Below are 18,692 nucleotides of genomic sequence, written 5' to 3'. Positions count from 1 at the left end.
TGTGCAGGTGTTGGCTGGCTGCTGTTGCAGTAAATCTTTCTCTCAGGCATCGGACGTTGACGACCGAAGCCAACGTGCAGGCTGCTGCCCGAATAACGGGGACGACTTCAGGGATAGAATGTAATATGAAGGACCTGAACTGAGAACAGGCTCGGGCTCAGGGCCAGTAAGGTTTCATATGTCAGGGGTTTTGGCAACAGGGTCGAAGAGCGTGATGCCAGGGCTGGACAGCAAAGGGATGAATTCGTACAAGCACAGGAAGGATGTGTGTTGGAGGGGTGGACGGTGAGTGGTGAAGACGGGCAAGGGCTGGCAATCCTTGGGGGCCAACGGAAATGATGAATCGATGAATCAGGGTTGGACCGAGGTGGGATTTGTGGCTGACGGCACACAAGTGGGAGTGGTCGGGTGTGGAAGCGCGGTAGTAGGGAGCAGGGCGCAGGGAGCACCAAGACTTCGAGATGGGAGTCAAGTGGTCGGCGTGCGTGGACGGCCGATGATTTGAGATAGAGAACAAACAGTACAAAGAAAGTGCAGCGTGTGAGGGCGACTGAATTATTATGGTGTTCGTGGAGGTGCAGCCAGTCACCAGCGGGTGAAGTGGAAGTGAGCCGAAAGTGAAAGTGAAAGTGAAATTATTGACAAACTTGAGGCCCGACGTCATGGAAACATCCACATTTGCATCCACCGCCGTCGCCATCGCCATCGCATCTGCCCAAGCGGCACCACCATGTTGATTTTTGTACAGAGCGAGGGACACTAGTATTGTCCTCCCAAGTGCTCAGTAGTCGTCTCTCTCAGTCCCTCTCAGTCCCTCTCAGTCCCTCTCCCTTTCATTATTCACTCAATCACTTACTCACACATCCTGTAACACCCTCTCTCTCCCCCTCCGCATCAGCCTCCTCTCATACTCTGTCCCTCTGCTTCTTCTCCCTCTCTTTTACCCTTCTCCCAGACTCTGTCCATAACAAATGACTCACCTTCTTGGCCGATGTCGCCCTTCTCCTGTTCCGTCATTCTAGTCAGTACTTATATCAGGCATCACCGACAACAGTCCCAAAACTCGTTGCCTTCTTGAAACCGGGACAGTACTACCCTTTCTACCCAATCAATCTGACCGCAAAGTTACCTTTTGCTACCAAATGTACGTCGATCAAAGGACTGCTGCCCAATCTAATTTCCAGGTTACCACCGCGTCGGTCGCTCCATCCTTTAGTCCTTTACCTCTGGGACCGTCTTGAACACACTCTTCCCCTCCGACCCATGTCCCATTGACCCCGTGACCAGCCATCCTTCCAACAAACTTCAATGCTGGTGCCGCTCAGGCTCAGTCGTATACAGAGGGCGCGCTTGCCTTTTCTACCCCAATCTTTCAGGCGTTCTGGTGGCCAAATGCAATGTTGCATGCTCCCGTGTTCCCGTCTTCTCTCAAGTCGGGCGCTGATATTCAGAATCACCCCACCCGCCCTCGAGAATACCTCCATCTCTTCCGAGATCCCGCTACCGAGGACTTTGTGTCACTACTGTTGTCATTGAAGGATGCAAAATTCCTGCGAGCTCGGATGGGTCCCTGTTTGGAGCTTGGGATGCCGATGCTGGCCTTGTCACCCAAGTTTCAACCGGTTGGCGAAACTACAACAATTTTGCAGCTGACATCGAGCTCTTGCCAAAGGATGATTGCTCAGGCCCTGTCTGTCGACACATGACCATCATCACTCTGACTCTGGACGCTTCTGATCGGAAGTTCTGCGAACTATAATCGGGCGCTGGGCTCATGCAAGAGTCCGCAATCGAGAATTTTATCCCTTCTTGCACAAGCTTGCCTCTCGCTTGCCGCCAATCAACCAGGTCCTCAAGATCCCGGACGATTCATGCAGAGCATATCCGCTCGCCAATTTCCCGCAATGACGTCTGACTGCCTCGGAAAGCCACTGTAAGCCCTCCGCCTCGGACGATAAACCGCCTTCTCGGTCTCATGCCAAGTCATATGCCTGCCGTAGGAGCTGCAAGGCTGTCACGCACTTGAGGCAAAAAAGGTCCTGCTTTGTTCCCTATACCACTAGGGTGATGTGTGCCCGACCAGGTGGGCGTTACGGGGTGTACTTTTGACAGCCAGCGTGGACAGTGGTGCTGATCCTCTTCGGCAATCTACACTTCGGCACATCTGGGCAAGGCTTTCCAACTTCGGATGTGTGGATAAAGGACCACGACGCTGCACAAATCACTCGAAACCGCCTGGCTGCTCTTCTCAAAGGAACCAATGCCATGCTGATCTTCCGACGCCTACCACAGCCACTGCAAGGTAGATTTGATGTCACCCCCTGATCAAGCCAGCCTCGTCTGAGATAAGGCGTGCTTATGGGTATCGGAGTTGCAAAAGCAAGAAATCGAGCACCATGTACCGATCTAGGGGTGGCGCAGACAATTTTCTCGCCTTGACATACCCGAGATACCGAAGAGAGAAGACGGGATATGTACCAATCAACGAAAAAAATTAAGGTGAATTCGACTGAATGGGTTGTTTTGTTCATCAAAGCACGATCACCTCCGCGTCGATAGGCGAGCAGGCGGCTTCTGGTGAAAGGGGCTGATACCATGAACGTTAGATGGAGCAGCAATACTGCACGGCAGAGTGGTAGAATTGTCCTCTCGCAAAACTACCACGCTTCACCAAGGCGAAATTGGCCTGTTAGCCACATTGTCTCAAAGCATCTTACACATGTCCATTGAAGTATAAGAATACTTTAGACTTCCTCCTAAAGGTATGTCGTGTCCATTCTCTCTTCATCATCTACACTTGCAACTGTTTTAGACCAACCATTCTTCTTCTCCTTCTGTCCATTCATTCTTCTGCCTTTTCGATACCGCTCCTTCCGGATTCCACCGCTTCGAACAAAGGTCTATTTCTCAGCAGCTCTCTTTGCAAACCACCGGTCTCCTATTCAGCCGCTGGTCACCGTTTGCCACCTTCACGGAGATCACAGGCTCCTAGTTGCCAATCCATTCACTTCCTCTATCTCGACCTACTATCACTTCCGACATAAGCCGCGAACATGAGCCAGCCAACGTTGTGGCAATGTTGTCGCTGCAATGAGCGCCCCATGAAAGTGGCCAATCACCCAAAGTGCGTTTGTGGTCATGAACGCTGCGGTCTATGCAAGACAGATGGTGATATTGACCCTCCCGGAACTACAACGGCCGCCCCTGCCGACTGTAATGGCAACCAATATCAGCCAACTTCCTCCTACGGCGCTCGAGTGTATGCTACTCCTCAAATGTTTCCTGAGGCCGTTCACTCGATTCATCATGCTGCTCCACTGTCGAGCAGGAGAAACCTGCGCCTCAGACATCAAGCAGCCCGGGCATCCTTTTGGTATTGGGCGGCCATGGAGCACCTCGTCTTGGCACCCGTTTGGGACAGCAGCCGGCCGCTTTGCTCAGGTATCATGTGACCTGGCTCAACTTCGGCTCAGCCTCAGCGTGAGCTGCTCGGCCTGCTCAGGCCGCAGCTCACCCTCCTCGCCCTTCTCGTCCGCCGTGCTCAGTCCTCTTTCTGGACCCCGCCGTCATTGGATGCTCACGCCATACTTCGTAGGCGCCTCTCTTCAAGTATGTGGAAGGTTTACACGACCATCTGCGAGGGTACAGTCTTGGGAACCCAAGGTCCGAAACTGTGACTCCTTGCACTAGACGGTGGATGCAAAATCTCGCAACCCACGCCCTCTGCGCAAGATGGAGCGCGTCTCCTATGTTGCACTCACCTTGGTGACCCTTTCTCCTGATAGCGACATGCACGCAGTGCACGTCGTGTCTCCCTTATCATACCGTCTGTCCGTCGTCTCGGACGTGCCTTCTCCCGTCTGCCCATCACTTGCTGCTTCTTTTGTTTTCCTTTTCGCTTCACTTGATCCCACAGACTCTTCCATTTTCCAAGCACTGCTTTACTATCCCATCCTAGCGCTGCATTCTAGTTCTTCGCCATGGGGAAAAAGCAAACCGCTAGCGAAACTCTTCGCAAAGCTAAAGAGAAGGGCTCTGCACGAGACACTGGTATTGTTAATGGCAAACCAAGTTTCCGGAAACTTCAGCCTGGAACGGAGAAAAACTATCAGAGACAGCTGGACTTGTGGCATGAGTATGTGACCCGGATCCACAGTAGGCGAATTTACTGACGAGGTCTGATAGATTCGTTCGGCAGAACCCTGACGCGTCTCCATATGACCTACGCTCACTGCAGGCGTTTGTGAAAGAAATGGCGTACGCAATTGACGGCGCAGAAGACAACGAGAAGGGCTGCAAGGAGACCGTGCGTAAGTATTGGAACTCTTTTACGGCTGCATGGTGCCGAGCCAATCCCGAAAGTCCTGAAATACCTCGCGGCGTTGCCAGATCTATCACAAATGTATGTTCTTTTCCAACCTTGATGCTTGAACAGCGTTTAACATATGTGTAGTTTATCAAGGGCCCTCTGGCCGAAGAGATTGGGTTGACTGGGTCTAAAAGACGACGGAGATTTGCCACCAAAAATCACTTGCTCCACTTTGCCAGACAACTTTGGATGGCGGACTGGTTCGAATATAAGTCGCCTACGACGAGATTGGACGATTGGCTGTTACTTTTGGCTAATACGTTTTCCTCCTCCCGAATTGGCGAGTACATTGAATCCAACTGCAGACCAGGGAGCGGCCGCGGCCTCTACTACCGTGTAAGTTATTCAAATCTATGGGTAAACAGAACAGCGTCGGACGCTAACACACGCCATTCAGGATATCACTTTTGGTGCGTTTATCAACGAATATGGGAATCCCGAGTTTGCCGTTCAACTCACGCGTGATGCCAAAAACATGGCAGACACGCCTGAGAAAAGGTAGTTCGGACACCGTCCATCGCGCTGATTCCGGATGAGGGGTGCTAATTTCTAGTATGTAGGCCGCAACATGCCTTGTACGAAGGTGAAGTACCTATGATTCTCTGCTTTAACCCGATGCTTCCGTTTCTTGCTCGTCTCCTCGTTCATGGAGCGTTCAGGGACTATGATACGATTGAGGAGCTCCTTGGCATCATGCCACCTGAAGACGAGATGTTACAATTGCATTGGAAGGACGAATTGCTAGATACTCCATTTTTCAAGGCCCGATCTAGCAAAAACTCCGAAGAGAAGATCGAAACTGCAGGCGCATTTAGCAAGAGACAGCGAGCCTGGGGGCTGCGCGCTGGCTACCCCAAACCACCCACTGGCCATGACTTCAGAGCTGAAGGCCTGTACTGGATTGGTACGTTTCCAGCCCTTCTGTTGCCTTTTTCATTTACTGACGGGATTGTCCATACAGACAAGTTCTATTCTGAGGCGACGCGGATGGTCCATGCTGGCCACATGGATCCAAATACTCACCGTCGGCACTACATGCCCACCAACGGGGCAGATGGGCAAGATACATATCTGGGCGGCAAGGGGCGAACCATCGTTGCGGACCTATTTCGGGGCCTCACAGTGCCTCGAAACCCCAATCTATCGCAATGCCTCCCTGCGGAGAAGCAATTTGAGTTAGAAAACACACCTGAATACGCTTCACTAAGTGAAGAGATCACAACTTTAGAGGGAAAAACAGATACTGAATCGGTGAAGCATCGACATCGGCTATACCGCAAACGGCGTAATTTGACGGATAAAGAGCTGCGTGATTGGCAAAAACGACAACCGAACAGGCCAAACGACCCACCGGGCTACCATCGGGCAATCTTCAGTCGAGTCAGTTTCCTGATGCCTGAGAGAGACAGTCTCAGTCAGGATCTTTTCAAAATTGACACTCTACGAAGTCCGACCGGTCTTAACACCCTGCACGCGATGATCGCGCTGTATCAGCAGGAATCCGAAGTCGAGTATCGGCCTGGGTTGGAACCTGACAAGTGCTGTTGCTCGAAGCGGCAAGGGAGTAAACTCGAGGGGAATCGACAAGCCTCTTATGACTGGAAGCATATCTACACATGTTATAAGAGAAGATCCGAGAGGGCCTCTGGCTTTGCCGAACTGTGTTTTCTGTGCAATGAGTGGGTATTTGGAGAGGAAGCCTGGGAAGGCCATTGTGAACGGCATCTATCCTGGCTACAAGACCTCCCGATGTTCTGTGACCCTCTCACATATGGCGGGGTCCTTGCCACAGCTGGATACTGTCCATTTTGTCTGACGGATAAGGAGTTACCTGCAGCATCCGTACGCCTGAAGCAGTTCCTCGACCGTCGAAGATGGCTGGATCACATCCATAAGCACATCTCTTGCCTCGACGCCGAAAACCCTCTGAAATGTCCACACCCGCAGCCTTACTGTGCTACACTATTTGATTCAGTCATGCAGTTGCAATTCCACCTCCAAGACGCTCATGGCATCCCTTTCATTCGAGAGACGGTGAGATCGAAGAGAAAGAGAGATGAGAGCGAAGATAGAATACCCGTACAGAGAAAGAGATGGCACCCTGGCCACAAAACGGAAGCTGACTCAGATGAAGACATAGTCAAACGGGAATATGCCTTTATCAACATCACGATTGAGAAAATGCACGATCACGGACCAAGCAGCACCAAATCATCTTCCGGCTGTTCTACTCCACTTCACAGTCTAGACAGCAGCGTGACAGGTGATGAAGTCCCTCGTTATGACGAGACGCCGTTGTCGTCAGTGTACGACGAAGACTTGATCGATCCCGCGATCCTTCCCGCAGCGATGGGACGAGATCTAGATGATCTTGAGGTTGTGGGCTTCACCAAGCTTGACGAAGTGGTCTCAGCGAAAATTTCCGCGGCAACCCTGGCTCCCGGTACGTACTGAACGCTGAAGTCCGCATTTACACATTTTTAACCACGATATAGGTGATCTAGCTAGCCCAGGATATGCAAATAATGGTAAAGCCACCAGAGCTACCCTCAATCGGAGCGACACCAATGTGCAGCAAGACACTGTCCAAGGTGCGATGCGCGGGGAGGCAAGAAAGGTGTACCCGCCTGTCGCTGATGAAGAACTAAATTACGAACGCCCCCCCGGCTGTCGATTCCGACGACGGCCAGTTCGAGGTTGAAAAGCTGATTGAGAAAAGACGGGTTGGTAGGGGTGTCTGGTACTTGGTCAAGTGGCGCGGTTATCCAGACAGTGAGAACTCTTGGCAGAAAAAGATGTATATTCATCTCGACATCGTTACGGCGTTCGAGGCCGGTCGCCTCATGGGATGAGAACCTGGTCCAGAATCCTAACGAATGTTTTGAAAAATCAATGACCACTTCTGACTATCGTCGCGTTTTCAATTCCTCTGACTTTGAAGCCAGTGACTTGAACCAAATATCTCCGCTAGCCTATATTTCCGGCGAAGACTTTTCCACGGTCGGCTGTATTCATGTTTTGCTCGTCAATATCTCAGCAGCGCTAAATTTGAGAGATCCGGAAATCGGGCAATATTGGGCGGTGGTAAATGGTAACGACATCACCACCATTGATTTTGAGGTTTACCGTGGCGGTCTCCACTGGAGTATTTAATGCAAATGGTATCCCCTATTTTGCCATTGCTTTGCGACGTAATTCCACTCCCACTCGCAGGCCCTCGACTCCCTTTCGCCCTCGCCTTCTGGGGGTGCTAGGCTAATTGAGTAAACCCCCTCGACTTGTCCCTTTTGCTCAACACAATTAAATCTAGCCGGAAGAAACACCCAAAGTTAACCCTGATTTTAGCTCCTCGAGCACTGGGAGTACTTTGTCTAGTCCCTCGAAGCATTTCATGACTCGACCTGTTAGGTAATTTGCCCTATCTGAGTAATCCCGAATTCGATCTTGAAGCTGCTGATTAGTGTCGTACAGTCGGTTGGCTTCTTCTTCTGCAAGTTGTCTGCCTTTTGATTCAGCTGTCGCCTTATCTCTCCACTGACATAGCTCGTGGAATAAACGAGCACTTTCATTTTCGAGGTGCTCAATTTTTGCGCTAAAGCTCTCTTCAGGGCCTTGAAGCTATTCAATTTGTTAGGAAGTCTCGAGTAGTCTAAGGATATTGTTTTTCCATACCGATACAACAGAATCTAGGGCGTTTGTAGGTGGTGGGGTTGACGAAACAGCCTCAAAGGTTTTGTCCACTCCTTCACATAGTTCTCGATAAGCGCGTATAGAATGATCGCTTATATTCTTAGAGAAAAGCCCGGATAGAGCTTCCTCCTTTTCCGGCATGATTTTCCATCTATACGGATCAGACGATTTAGGCATAAGACGAACCTGAGACGGGTGTACTTTGATGCCTATTTTGCTCTCTCAGATAATCTTAGTTCTGATCCACAGTAAAGATTACTTCACCTACCAATGTGCTTCGAAAGAAGCTCCCGGCACTCCTCTCTTAGTCTCCGACGTTCGAGGTTACTGAGCCTAACTTTAGCCATTTTGATGCCGTTCCACTATTCGATAGAAAGCAGATGAATCCCCTCTGTATGTAAGAAATCTAGGTAGAGCTCAGGTCTTATCCTTTCGAAATGGGGAAGGGGGCCCAGTTTCGGGACATGAGGATCTCGATCTTTCCCGAAGGGCGGGAAACTGGGCACATTCCTCCAGTGCTGGACTGCAAATGTTGTCCTTGCAACCCCACAGATACTCGCAGTCGCCACTACACAACAGATTACCCTTGTACAGCTTCGTACTGTACCACTTTCGTTCAATTTTTTTTTTTATTTGTCTGTCAATTGACAACATCCAGTACCAAGCTCAATAATGCCAGATCCTCCATGGCCTAGATAGAGATCCGGCCATCTGGCCTTGTTATAAATCGTTTGTCAAAAGCGCTATGTACGTGGTAGCAGACCAGACCAGTAAATTCATTGAAAGAAGCACCTAATCATTGGGTAGCAACGGATTATGTATGACTGTAAGTGTGATTGGCAAAAATCCCACAGACTATTGCCTCAACATTTCTAAATCTTCATCCTAACAGCGGCTTCATCAGAGACTCCGTGTCGCTTGAAACCCTCGCCTCATAAGCGGCGTCGTCGTATGGTAGTGTTGACGCTTCGGTATCTGACCTGGCGTCGTTGCGGATGTCCGGCACGAATCCGAAATGACCGCGCTCACAAGAGTGACATGGCGAAGGGTCTCGATTGTAAATTGTGTAAGAATTCAATTCTGCACGGGAGCGCCGCCAGAACACCCTATCGTACAAACGACTGAGAGAGGCCTTCACCCGACTTCGGAGGGGCTTTCTCGGCTTATGAGAATTTGTAGCTCGTAATGGACGTTGCTTGAAGCTAAAAGCACACATTATGAAGTTCTGGAATAACGTTGCCTAGGGGAGAGAGCAGTACGACTCTATAACATCATTCCTTATATTTGAAGTGGATGCCCAGAATAGGGCACCTCAAGGGGCGGGTATGGAATGAGATGATAACAGACTCTAACAAAGAGGGGTCCCAATGTAGGGCTTTGTCCCTACAATAAGTCACCAATAATAACTTTGCGATAATTTCCGCATCCTCATCGCCGCCGCCGACTGAATGGTCTCTCGCTGCCACTCTTCCTGCCACATCATCTGAGCTTGATATTTTAAGGAGTCTAGCTTGTTTTCGTTCATGTGCGCTGTGAGGACAAGTATGAATCTGGTAGCATCTCGACGGATCGGCTGTAGAATGAACAAGGTTGAAGGCAGAGGGTACCCTACAATGGTAGGAATGCTTTGAGCGCGATGGCTCTCCTGTAGCATGATTCGCGCCTTTGAGCGATACATGACGGATCTTTTTGGTGCTGTTTTACTCATTCAGCTAGGTCAGACACCCCTAAAGAGGACTTACAATATCTTTGATCGCGTCTGTGATCGATGGTGGTTGTGTCCATCGATGAGTACAGATGTATTAAATCGTCTAGTTCTTCGGTCGCGAAGTACCACCACCAGCATTCTCATTGTACAACTCGGCATATCGACGAGTTAGCGCAATAGGTCAGTCCTTCATCTCCTTTGCTGCTCCTGTCGGTGTCGTCGCTTTATGGTCATTGTTGACGGGAACTCGTTGTCTAGTATGGGCCATCGTTGCTTTGTGATACGAAATGTTGATCCAGCCGTTGAGTCCGTTGAATATGAGAGACGTATTTGATGAATCTCATCGCAAGAGAATGTACCACGTTTAGCACAATCTATTCTTAGATCGATTTTGAACCGGTGTTGTGATGCGTCCTGCGAATAGGCATTTAGTCGGTCCTCAAGATCTAGAATCCAGTGTAGGCTGTAGTGGCAGTGAAGGTCGACGTACATCTAAACTGTATTGGCTGGTATGGTAATGAGCATGTTTTATATTGTCGGTATCGTCTCTGGAGGCGCAGCAATTTTCACTTCCTTATAGACTATGTGTTTTAATGGACGTTTATCCAAGTGTCTTATTTTAGGGATTCTTTCGGTGGGTTTCAATCCCATCGTCTTCTCTTCTATGCTCTAATATCACTGTTCTCTAGCTTGAAATCTTTGGCAATTAGTATTGGGTCCATTATTTCTTCTACATTACGAAAGCGGTCAGTGTCGTTAATAAATATGGAGACAGCATTGGCATTGGAGCGTATAAAGGAGCTACATTCCTGTGCATGACATGGGCGGCAGTGGCTACTATATTGCTTGCAACTTTGTCGTCGATGGCCTAATCCTATTCATACAAAACAGCAGCAAATTGAACAATCTATTCTAACCTGGAATTTCAAAAAGAAGTGAAGGGGAGGGAAATTAATACTCATGGAGCAACTGCTCTGGTCTGATATGTACTTTTCGTAGTAATGCAAATTTCAAATGCTTTGACAAGCTTAGTAACTGTGACCATTATCCTCTACGTTAGCACAGGGAGGCCTGACTTTACCATTCTCATCTTCTACAAATTTTACATAGAACGTCTTGCGTTGGCCGAAGAAGGGGAACCGGAGAACACATAAGCTGGTCCCCTCCGCTGGGTTCCCCTTTCCCGGACCCTTCTCTAATGAGTTTGCTAAGTTCCTAAAAAAGGTCCCTCGATTATGGATATTTCGATTTTAATCTCTGCTAGACAACAATTTCCCATCTCTCCTGTAGAAGTTGCCTTCGGCCCTGAAAGCTTTTTTAAAACCTCCTACCATACCTACTCAAAACAATGTATTTTCCTCTGAGTATTTATTCATTTCTTTATGTTTCCTGCTTGGCCCTAAGAAGCGTTGCGGCAGGTGTAATGTTGTCCCCCGAGACTGCAGATGTTGCTGGAGGAGGGGCACCGAGTGGTGGAATAGCGACCATGATTGCAACAAATACGATCAGGGAGCTGCAATTAGCCTTCTTTCTTGAAAACCTGGAGCACGCATTCTTTAATATGAGTCTCACGAACCTTGGGAAATTGGGTATAACGGGATACCCCAATGATACTATCCAAGTCGTTGAGAAAATCGTTGCGGTGAGTGAACCTTAGCACGGCTTTGGCGCCTCTACTCTAACTCTTAGACAGCAAGAAGAAGTCCACCTCGCTATCCTCACCAATCTTTTGGATGATATCTAAGTTGCGCCAACCCCACCTTGTAATTACTCTTTCCCTATCGCCTCGGCGGACGAATTGTTTGACCTCGCTCATCTAATAACGACTGTCGGTATAGGAGCCACCATTGGACTCATTGAACATCTCGCAATTATCGGTTCCCCGCTCGCGGGACCGTTATCGTCATTGCTCGCAGTTCAGTCACGACACAATGCGTTCTTCCGTTCCATTAGAGGAAACGTGCCAAACCCCACTCCGTTTGACACAGGGATCAGCGAAGTATGGGCATATAATCTCGCCCTGTCCTATGTTGTTCCCGGATCCTGCCCTGTTGAAATACCTTTGCCAATCCTACCAAAGCTAACAGTTGCGCAATCAACAAGTGTATCTATGAACACCACCGAAAGCCCAACGGAACTTGAATTTACATGGGATCCCACACAAGCACCGTTTGCCACTGAAGCGAACAAGCAATTGCTGATTGGGTGGGTAAACCAACTTAATGTCCCGATATATACTGCTGTCAATATTACAGAGTCGGGAAAGGGAACAGCTTGTGTGCCACAGGAGATGGACGGAATTGCTTTCGCGGCGTTAACGGCGCAGCTGCCTAATAACGTCCATGACCTAGCCCTTGCCACAGTGGCAGGCCCGGTGATTGTATCACTGCGCTAGGGAATCGAGATCAGGCGAGAGGCGTTAAGGAGCGGTGCAGTGTCCCCATGGAGATAAAAGGGCGTGGGTTAGATAGGGAAACGGGACTGCACTCTTGAAAACGCTAATGATGGTCGACGACACAAAGACTGGCCTCGGCTATGTTTCCTACAGCGAGTATAACCCCTATTACATAGGCTCGGCGCAATGTTATTACGGATCTGTTCAGCCAATCAAGATCTAAAATTCACAGCCTTCCGACTCGGGCCTGTGGGCCTGAATATTCGCGCGAAAAGGGGCAATTGCTCCGAGGCTTTCTTCTTGCAGAGTAACTCTTGGGCTGACCCTCTCTCACTTTACTATCTGGGAAACTCGAGTCGCTCCCACTGATACGTATAGAAACTGATGTGCGGCGGAGGCCCGGTAGACGAAAGTCAGCAATAGTTTTCCTGTGGAAGTTCATAGGCCATTTGGACAAATTTCCGGCGGGGAAATTGGGAATGTTATGTCAGAATGTATTCCGTGCCCACCTGGTATCAGCTCTGCCAAAGTTTTAGGACGTGAATCCTCTCAATTTGATGACTCCGCCAGTGAAAAGGCTCGTCGGGATCACCATGAGGCCACTGAAGAGGCCAAAAGTGCAAGTCATTGTCTCCCAGCCTGCCACTTTTTCCACCATGCCTGCCCAAAGCGGGCCTACCAGCAGTCCCCCAGAAACAAACACGAAATAGAAGGCGTGTGCCCGCGCAATCGCCCCCCTAGGACCAGAAATCCCAGGATGACTCCGTTCCCTTGCCTCTACTGCTAAGGTGATTTCCGCCATCAATGGCCCACACACAAAGGTCATTGCCGTGCTCAATAAACTCAGCAGGAAACATAACAAAATGGCCTGCCCAACATTGTCATCTTTAACCAGCCGCAATAATATATATGCCGGAACTGCAGCAAGAAATCCAACGCTAACAAGCCACTTAGGCCCAAATTTGTCGGTGAGTTTGCCTATACAGACCGCCAGTAGCGATGGGGCTACAACAGGGATGAATATAAGTCCAGCCCCCTGCGGACCCCAAGAGAACACCCGGTGGACAAACAGAGGCAAAACAGCGTCCAAGGAAGTAGTCAACGTGACTTGGACAAGGCTGGCCCACAGCGCAACTTGTAGCCTGATATCTCGGAGAATGATAATCCACGGCCTAATCCGTTGCCCCGTATGGCTAAGCTGTTGAGTCACAAGGGTGATATTTTCGCTTTGAAATGGATTTTCGAGACCGAACTCTTGATTTCTCGGAGAGAGGAGCTCCAGCCCAGGGACTTCCTGCCATAAAGGCGATGGGATAATACTGGGTGTACCATGGTCTCCATAGGCGAATGTCCAGTATCCTTGGCCTCGTGAGCTTGTCCGCTGAGTGGTAACGTCTCCTTCTATTATCGTCAACCGCCAGATTATATCCACTGAGAGGAGCACAAATGCTGGACCAAAAACTGAGTTGTAGCCACTGTGTTCAAACAACACTCCTCCCACAAGTGGAGACACGAACATGGCCAGGCTCATTCCAAGGCTGCAGAAGCCCATGGTCCTCCCGATTTCATCTTTTCCAACAGTATCTGATGCAAGGGTGAGCCCCGCTGTCCATGTGATGGCACTTGAAGCTCCCTGGAGGATTCGTCCGAGCGTTAAAATGGCGATAGACGAGCCGGTGCACAGTAGAACGGTAGCACTGGCCTGGGCGGCAAGGCCGATGACAAAAGTTGTCCGACGCAAGGAGAAATAGTCTGTCATGTAGCCCGCAATGGGACAAACAATTAGACTGGTTCCAGCGTAGCAGGCTAATAGTGCCGACGTCCAAGGTCCGACTTAAATAGTCAGAATTTTCACTTTCGCGTGAAGGTCGTGGACATACCATTACTCGGTGCTATTCCTGCCCGCTCGACTAATATAAAAGGGAATACAGGGACCACCTCATTAAAAGTCAATAATCTGAGCGCAGTTACCGTAGCTCTTTCTTACAATGCCATAGAGAAATGAGTCTGTAAAAATCGCTAGAGTGCATCCAGCGATAATGAACATCTTGGACGATCGAGTCCTTTTACACAAGGGAGGTCTCGGGATGCCCCTTTTGCCGGTACAGTTCGCGAGACCTATGACGAGCCCTTTTAGCATCTTATCGTAAAGTGACACAGAAGTCTAGGAACTGCAAGTGGTTTTGTGGTAAGATGTTATCAATTTGTCTTTGATGCATTATGGGCGGTATTTTCCAGGGTAATTATCTACTGCTGGTGGAGTCATGATCAAAACTATTCATTTCAATCTTTGCGGAATTGTCCAGTCCGATATAAACGACCAAATCAGAGAATGAGGTAAGCATATGAAGGTTTGGTATGTTTGCGTCTACTGCATCCGTATGTGCCGTTTCCTCCTGGACAGAGGAGGGAACCGTTCAAAAGGATTGTTCGCATTTAATCTCATGCTGGAGGGTAGACGTCGCCCTCACTCGCGTATCCAAAGCCTTCTTCCTTTCTTTGCATCACTTTCTCGAGTTCGCTTATGCCAGTTCTTAAAGCAACCTTCCGGGGTCCATATCAAATAATTGTTCGGGTTTCAACTAGTATTACCACATGGTGGTACGCTGTCGAACCCCCTGCAAATTTCAGTAAAGGTTTGATAAGGTATCAGACCATGTACCTTGATAGTGCCTATCGGCGAACCTCCTCCTCAAAAGCACCACCCCCACCCACCCGAACGCGGACGTTCGAAAAGACGCATTCGGCCAGCCAAGACTAAGGCCTGCGGATTTCCCAGGCGAGAACAATTTGATCTGTATCTGGTATACGCAGTCGTATCCAGGCCCAACCCATGCCTTAGTCTTGCTTTTGGAAATTATGGTATCGTTCTTGTGTTCCAAGAAAATAGCCGCACCACCTTTCGTGTCTAATGTATCCGTCAACTTTCCATAGCCATTGTCCAGGTTTACAGAAAGATCACATGCTGGGCCTGCGACAAACACTGAAATCGCGACTTGAGTCGTTCCGTAGAGGTTAAATAAAAAGTGATACTGTATGGAGAAGGGTGAGGGACCAAACACTGGAGATGTTGCCAACTTTTTACTGCCGTATGCGCATTCCGGTGGGTTGAGAGGAACAGGGTGTACTGAGTCAGGGTGTGCGGTGAAACTGTCTATCTTCGGAAACGTCGTGACGTTGGAGTCAGAATCCATCAGAGCAGTGGTCACGCCTGCGCCCAGTAGCTCGAAGAACTGCAGCATGGCCACCACAAGAGAGATGAAACGATAGGCTCTCTGCCAAAACATTGTCATTGAGCTTCAAGCGAGCTCTGGGGAGTTGAGAAAAAGTCAGAGAACAAGTTGGTCATGAACGATGCTTATATAGCTGTGGGTGTTCCAACCCACTTCGCATAGCAGTAGTGAGAAAATTGGGAAGACATTTTTACAAAGGCATTAATAATCACTCGAGTGTATCAAGCGCCCTTGAAGCTATCCATGCACAGGGTTGTTAGCCCCCAAACTCGCCAGTTCGTCCACGAGCGTTTGGACAATTTGGAGGTCTATCTTTCCTCTGAAAATCGCCCCTATTACTGGAACGAGCCGAGGCAGGCGTTCCCATAGCTGTGGCCTCTTAGACCTGACCGTATACGCCAAATACTCTACTTGTCGAAATTCCAAACGTTGGTACCTTGAAAGGTTAGTCTGAAGGGCCTGATATTAGGAAGCAGCAAGAACATACATCTCAGGCTTTATGAGAACTTGAGGGTCTTCCGGGCAAGGTATGTCTCGCATGGGGAGCATCACCCACATTGGATACTCGAGTCCGCAAACATCTTCAAACATTAGAAGCGGTTGGCCGTGGTAGTTGGCGGCTTGCAAGCGTTTTCGAAGAGGAGACGGCTTCTCGGGCTGGCGCCAAATGTCGATAAGTACGTCGTATGCCTTTGACTCTGCACCGCGACCCTTGACACTAAATGCTGCGTGAGGATGCTCAGGCTGTGCCGGAGGACTTCTTCCCTCGGCTCGCAGCATTCTTGAAAGCTTTTTTCTTTCCTTTTTGTTTTCTTTCAACTCGTCCCGAAAGCGAGAGACTAATGCCCTGAAATTGCTCGCAACAATCAATCCCGACAAGTCCTTCTGGAGACCCGCAACGAAGCGGTGAGTTTCGGCACAATCAAACACTTCCATAACAGCTGCAATGGTGGATGTCGTTTTTTCCGACGTAGAATGCACGTTTTGAGCTATTTTTGCAAAATCATGCAAAACGGTGCCACATCCAATTGCCGATGCAAGCTGATCCAGGTTGGCGTCCCGTAGAAATGGCCGCTGTTCTTGAATTGTGTTCATGTTATAGGTTGATAGCAGGGCTGGCGTCATTAAGGTTTCCGTCGATGTGGCATCCCTGCAAAATAAGCTCCAGGAGCTCTTTTCTGCCAATAACTCGCCAACAAGGAGACGGAGATATCGTAATCGAAGGCTCTCTAAATTTTCCACAATCCTTGAATAGCCTCTTATAAGCATCTCGGCCTCTAGTAAGAGCACAATGCCGGAGTTCTTGCCGTCATCCTTGACAGTCTATCCACTATTAGGGCAGTCGTTGGATGGGGGGAATGTACCTACCTTCTTATACCGAAACTCCCAGAGACTGTCACCTAGCTTTGCCGAAGAGAAGGAGTTCACAATATCGTCGTGTTGCTTATTGTCGTGAATGGTTATCATGCGATTCAAGCCATTCACGCTCAGCAAAAAACAGTGCTCCCCGTCGCGTATGGGGAACAGTATCATCGCGGTGGAAGCCTGGTTATTTTCGATGAAAGAGTGGAGAAGAAATTCCGAGGTCACTATGTGCACGTCATTTCGCCCTGTCGTCATTATGAGGAGGATTTCCTGAATGGCATTGTTGTTGAGTAATTTCCGTGGTCGGAATGAGTCCAATATGCTTTTAGCGTCGGGGGCATTGGTAACCTTCCATAGTAAACGCCACTCATGCCTGAGGGCGAGAGCGATGAGGTCTTCAATTTCTTGGTCAAAGATGACGGCCTTGGACTCAAAATTCATAGTACTGGTGGAACCTGTGGGTATTGGTGCCGTTAGGCACCAGCCGTACTGTTCAGCACATGTCTGCCCAGGTGGCAAACAACGTTCTGCTGTGTTCATATCGCCTTCTAAAACCAATAGAGGCTCTTCGAAACTAGTAGACAGAGGGATCGAGAAGTCATCTGCTGTTGTTCCAGACCCAGAAGCATCTGGTTGCAAGGCCTCTGCACTCCGGATTTGCCCTGCCCATCCGCTCGAAAAGTCATGGTGGCTGGGAAAACCATGGGTCAATATCTGAGGGTTGGGGCCGCCTTCCAACATGTCGGCGTCTATCCCTAGGGAGCTGGATGGGAAAAAGTACTCTGTGCCAAACGGATCAAACGGGCCGATTTCACTTGGCGTTTTGTCAGGGACGTTGGCGCTTGCTTGCTCACTCCCGCCCTCTCCTCTAACGCAATTTCCGCCAACCGGAAGTATTGGGGTGCCATATTCTGGATGGAGGTCTCCCGGGGACGTCAATCTTGACTCCGCACTCGTATCTGCCCAGTCGATGTGCTGCAGGGGACTGAAATAAACAGATATTTCCGTATATGCTGACTCTTCGTCTTCCATTGTTTCATGATCGGTGCCAACTTCCCTTCCGTGGAAACAAGCTGCTTCTATGTCGTGGAGGGAAATATCGGCGTGTATGGACATTCCAGGTTGAAATGGGCTATTGTCTAGCCTACTCGACGAGGATGGGCGATAGTTCTCCACAAGGTCGAGAGCGCATATCGTGTCTGTGCAACAACATCTGTATAGTGGTGGCGCTGACCAGAACCACTCATAGGAATTGACCGTCTCCGATATTTGCTCTCCTGTTTTCCAAGTAAAAAAATAAGCGTTCTCTTCGATTTTGATAACCTCTCCCGGGAACTGTGCAAAAATGTTAAAGTCGATCTCCCATCTGATTAGTTCAGACGGGGACATGACTAAGCTGGCGTGGCGAACGAATTGGCCGCAACGCGGGAGTTCCCGCGTCTCTTGCGCGACTAGGGCTTCCAACCTGGCTGCATGCTGCGGAGGAATAACTACCCAAATGGTAGGTTGTCCATACCATAAGATATTGATCGACTGAAGGTCTAAGGCCTTCTTATCCACACTTGTAAAAGATTCGCTGCTGCCTAGATATGCACAACATGAGTGCATGCGACTTCCATTGCCTTCACTCACTAGAGGTTTCCGATTGATAGTGAGTGAAGTTTCAGGAAGTCCTAACGTGGTTCGGTGTGGATTGTTGCGGATATTGCAAGTGACATACTGGGCGGTTTTCGTTCGTGACCCGGCATGCCGCGCCAAAGCACTTTCGAGGGCGGTGGCTAGGTCTGGCCACTCCGGTAATGTCCTGATCTGGGGGAACGATGTAGGCATCTGAAATGAGCTGTGAATTTCGTGGGTTTCCAGCCGATAAATACCCTCTTTCGCGTAGATTTGTTGAATATAGGCCGTATCAGGCAAGCTATGGTGAGTTTT

The 18,692-nt window shown here is 49.4% G+C and overlaps 5 protein-coding genes across 5 annotated transcripts; 2 read left to right on the top strand and 3 right to left on the bottom strand.

Annotated features, from left to right (window-relative positions):
• Positions 1-3,980: 3,980 nt before the first annotated feature.
• A1O5_12685 (uncharacterized protein) lies at positions 3,981-6,823 on the top strand (the record flags this gene model as incomplete). The annotated part of the gene is made up of 6 exons (XM_007753254.1): positions 3,981-4,135; positions 4,186-4,402; positions 4,454-4,705; positions 4,767-4,867; positions 4,930-5,273; positions 5,331-6,823. 6 exons carry the CDS (start codon positions 3,981-3,983, stop codon positions 6,821-6,823), a joined length of 2,562 nt encoding a protein of 853 aa, XP_007751444.1.
• Positions 6,824-7,675: 852 nt separating this feature from the next.
• A1O5_12684 (uncharacterized protein) lies at positions 7,676-8,406 on the bottom strand (the record flags this gene model as incomplete). The annotated part of the gene is made up of 3 exons (XM_007753253.1): positions 7,676-7,987; positions 8,042-8,268; positions 8,328-8,406. The coding sequence occupies 3 exons, from the start codon at positions 8,404-8,406 to the stop codon at positions 7,676-7,678; spliced, it is 618 nt and encodes a 205-aa protein (XP_007751443.1).
• Positions 8,407-11,115: 2,709 nt separating this feature from the next.
• A1O5_12683 (uncharacterized protein) lies at positions 11,116-12,051 on the top strand (the record flags this gene model as incomplete). The annotated part of the gene is made up of 2 exons (XM_007753252.1): positions 11,116-11,409; positions 11,461-12,051. The coding sequence occupies 2 exons, from the start codon at positions 11,116-11,118 to the stop codon at positions 11,509-11,511; spliced, it is 345 nt and encodes a 114-aa protein (XP_007751442.1). The 3' UTR covers positions 11,512-12,051.
• Positions 12,052-12,694: 643 nt separating this feature from the next.
• A1O5_12682 (uncharacterized protein) lies at positions 12,695-14,209 on the bottom strand (the record flags this gene model as incomplete). The annotated part of the gene is made up of 3 exons (XM_007753251.1): positions 12,695-13,995; positions 14,043-14,100; positions 14,150-14,209. The coding sequence occupies 3 exons, from the start codon at positions 14,207-14,209 to the stop codon at positions 12,695-12,697; spliced, it is 1,419 nt and encodes a 472-aa protein (XP_007751441.1).
• Positions 14,210-15,860: 1,651 nt separating this feature from the next.
• A1O5_12681 (uncharacterized protein) lies at positions 15,861-18,590 on the bottom strand (the record flags this gene model as incomplete). The annotated part of the gene is made up of 2 exons (XM_007753250.1): positions 15,861-16,718; positions 16,764-18,590. 2 exons carry the CDS (start codon positions 18,588-18,590, stop codon positions 15,861-15,863), a joined length of 2,685 nt encoding a protein of 894 aa, XP_007751440.1.
• Positions 18,591-18,692: the final 102 nt, after the last annotated feature.

This window comes from Cladophialophora psammophila, assembly GCF_000585535.1.
Source record: "Cladophialophora psammophila CBS 110553 chromosome Unknown aczJe-supercont1.36, whole genome shotgun sequence".
Taxonomy (NCBI): Eukaryota; Fungi; Ascomycota; class Eurotiomycetes; order Chaetothyriales; family Herpotrichiellaceae; genus Cladophialophora; species Cladophialophora psammophila.
Note: the sequence above shows the minus strand (reverse complement) of the source record. Positions and strands in the feature narration are given on the sequence as shown.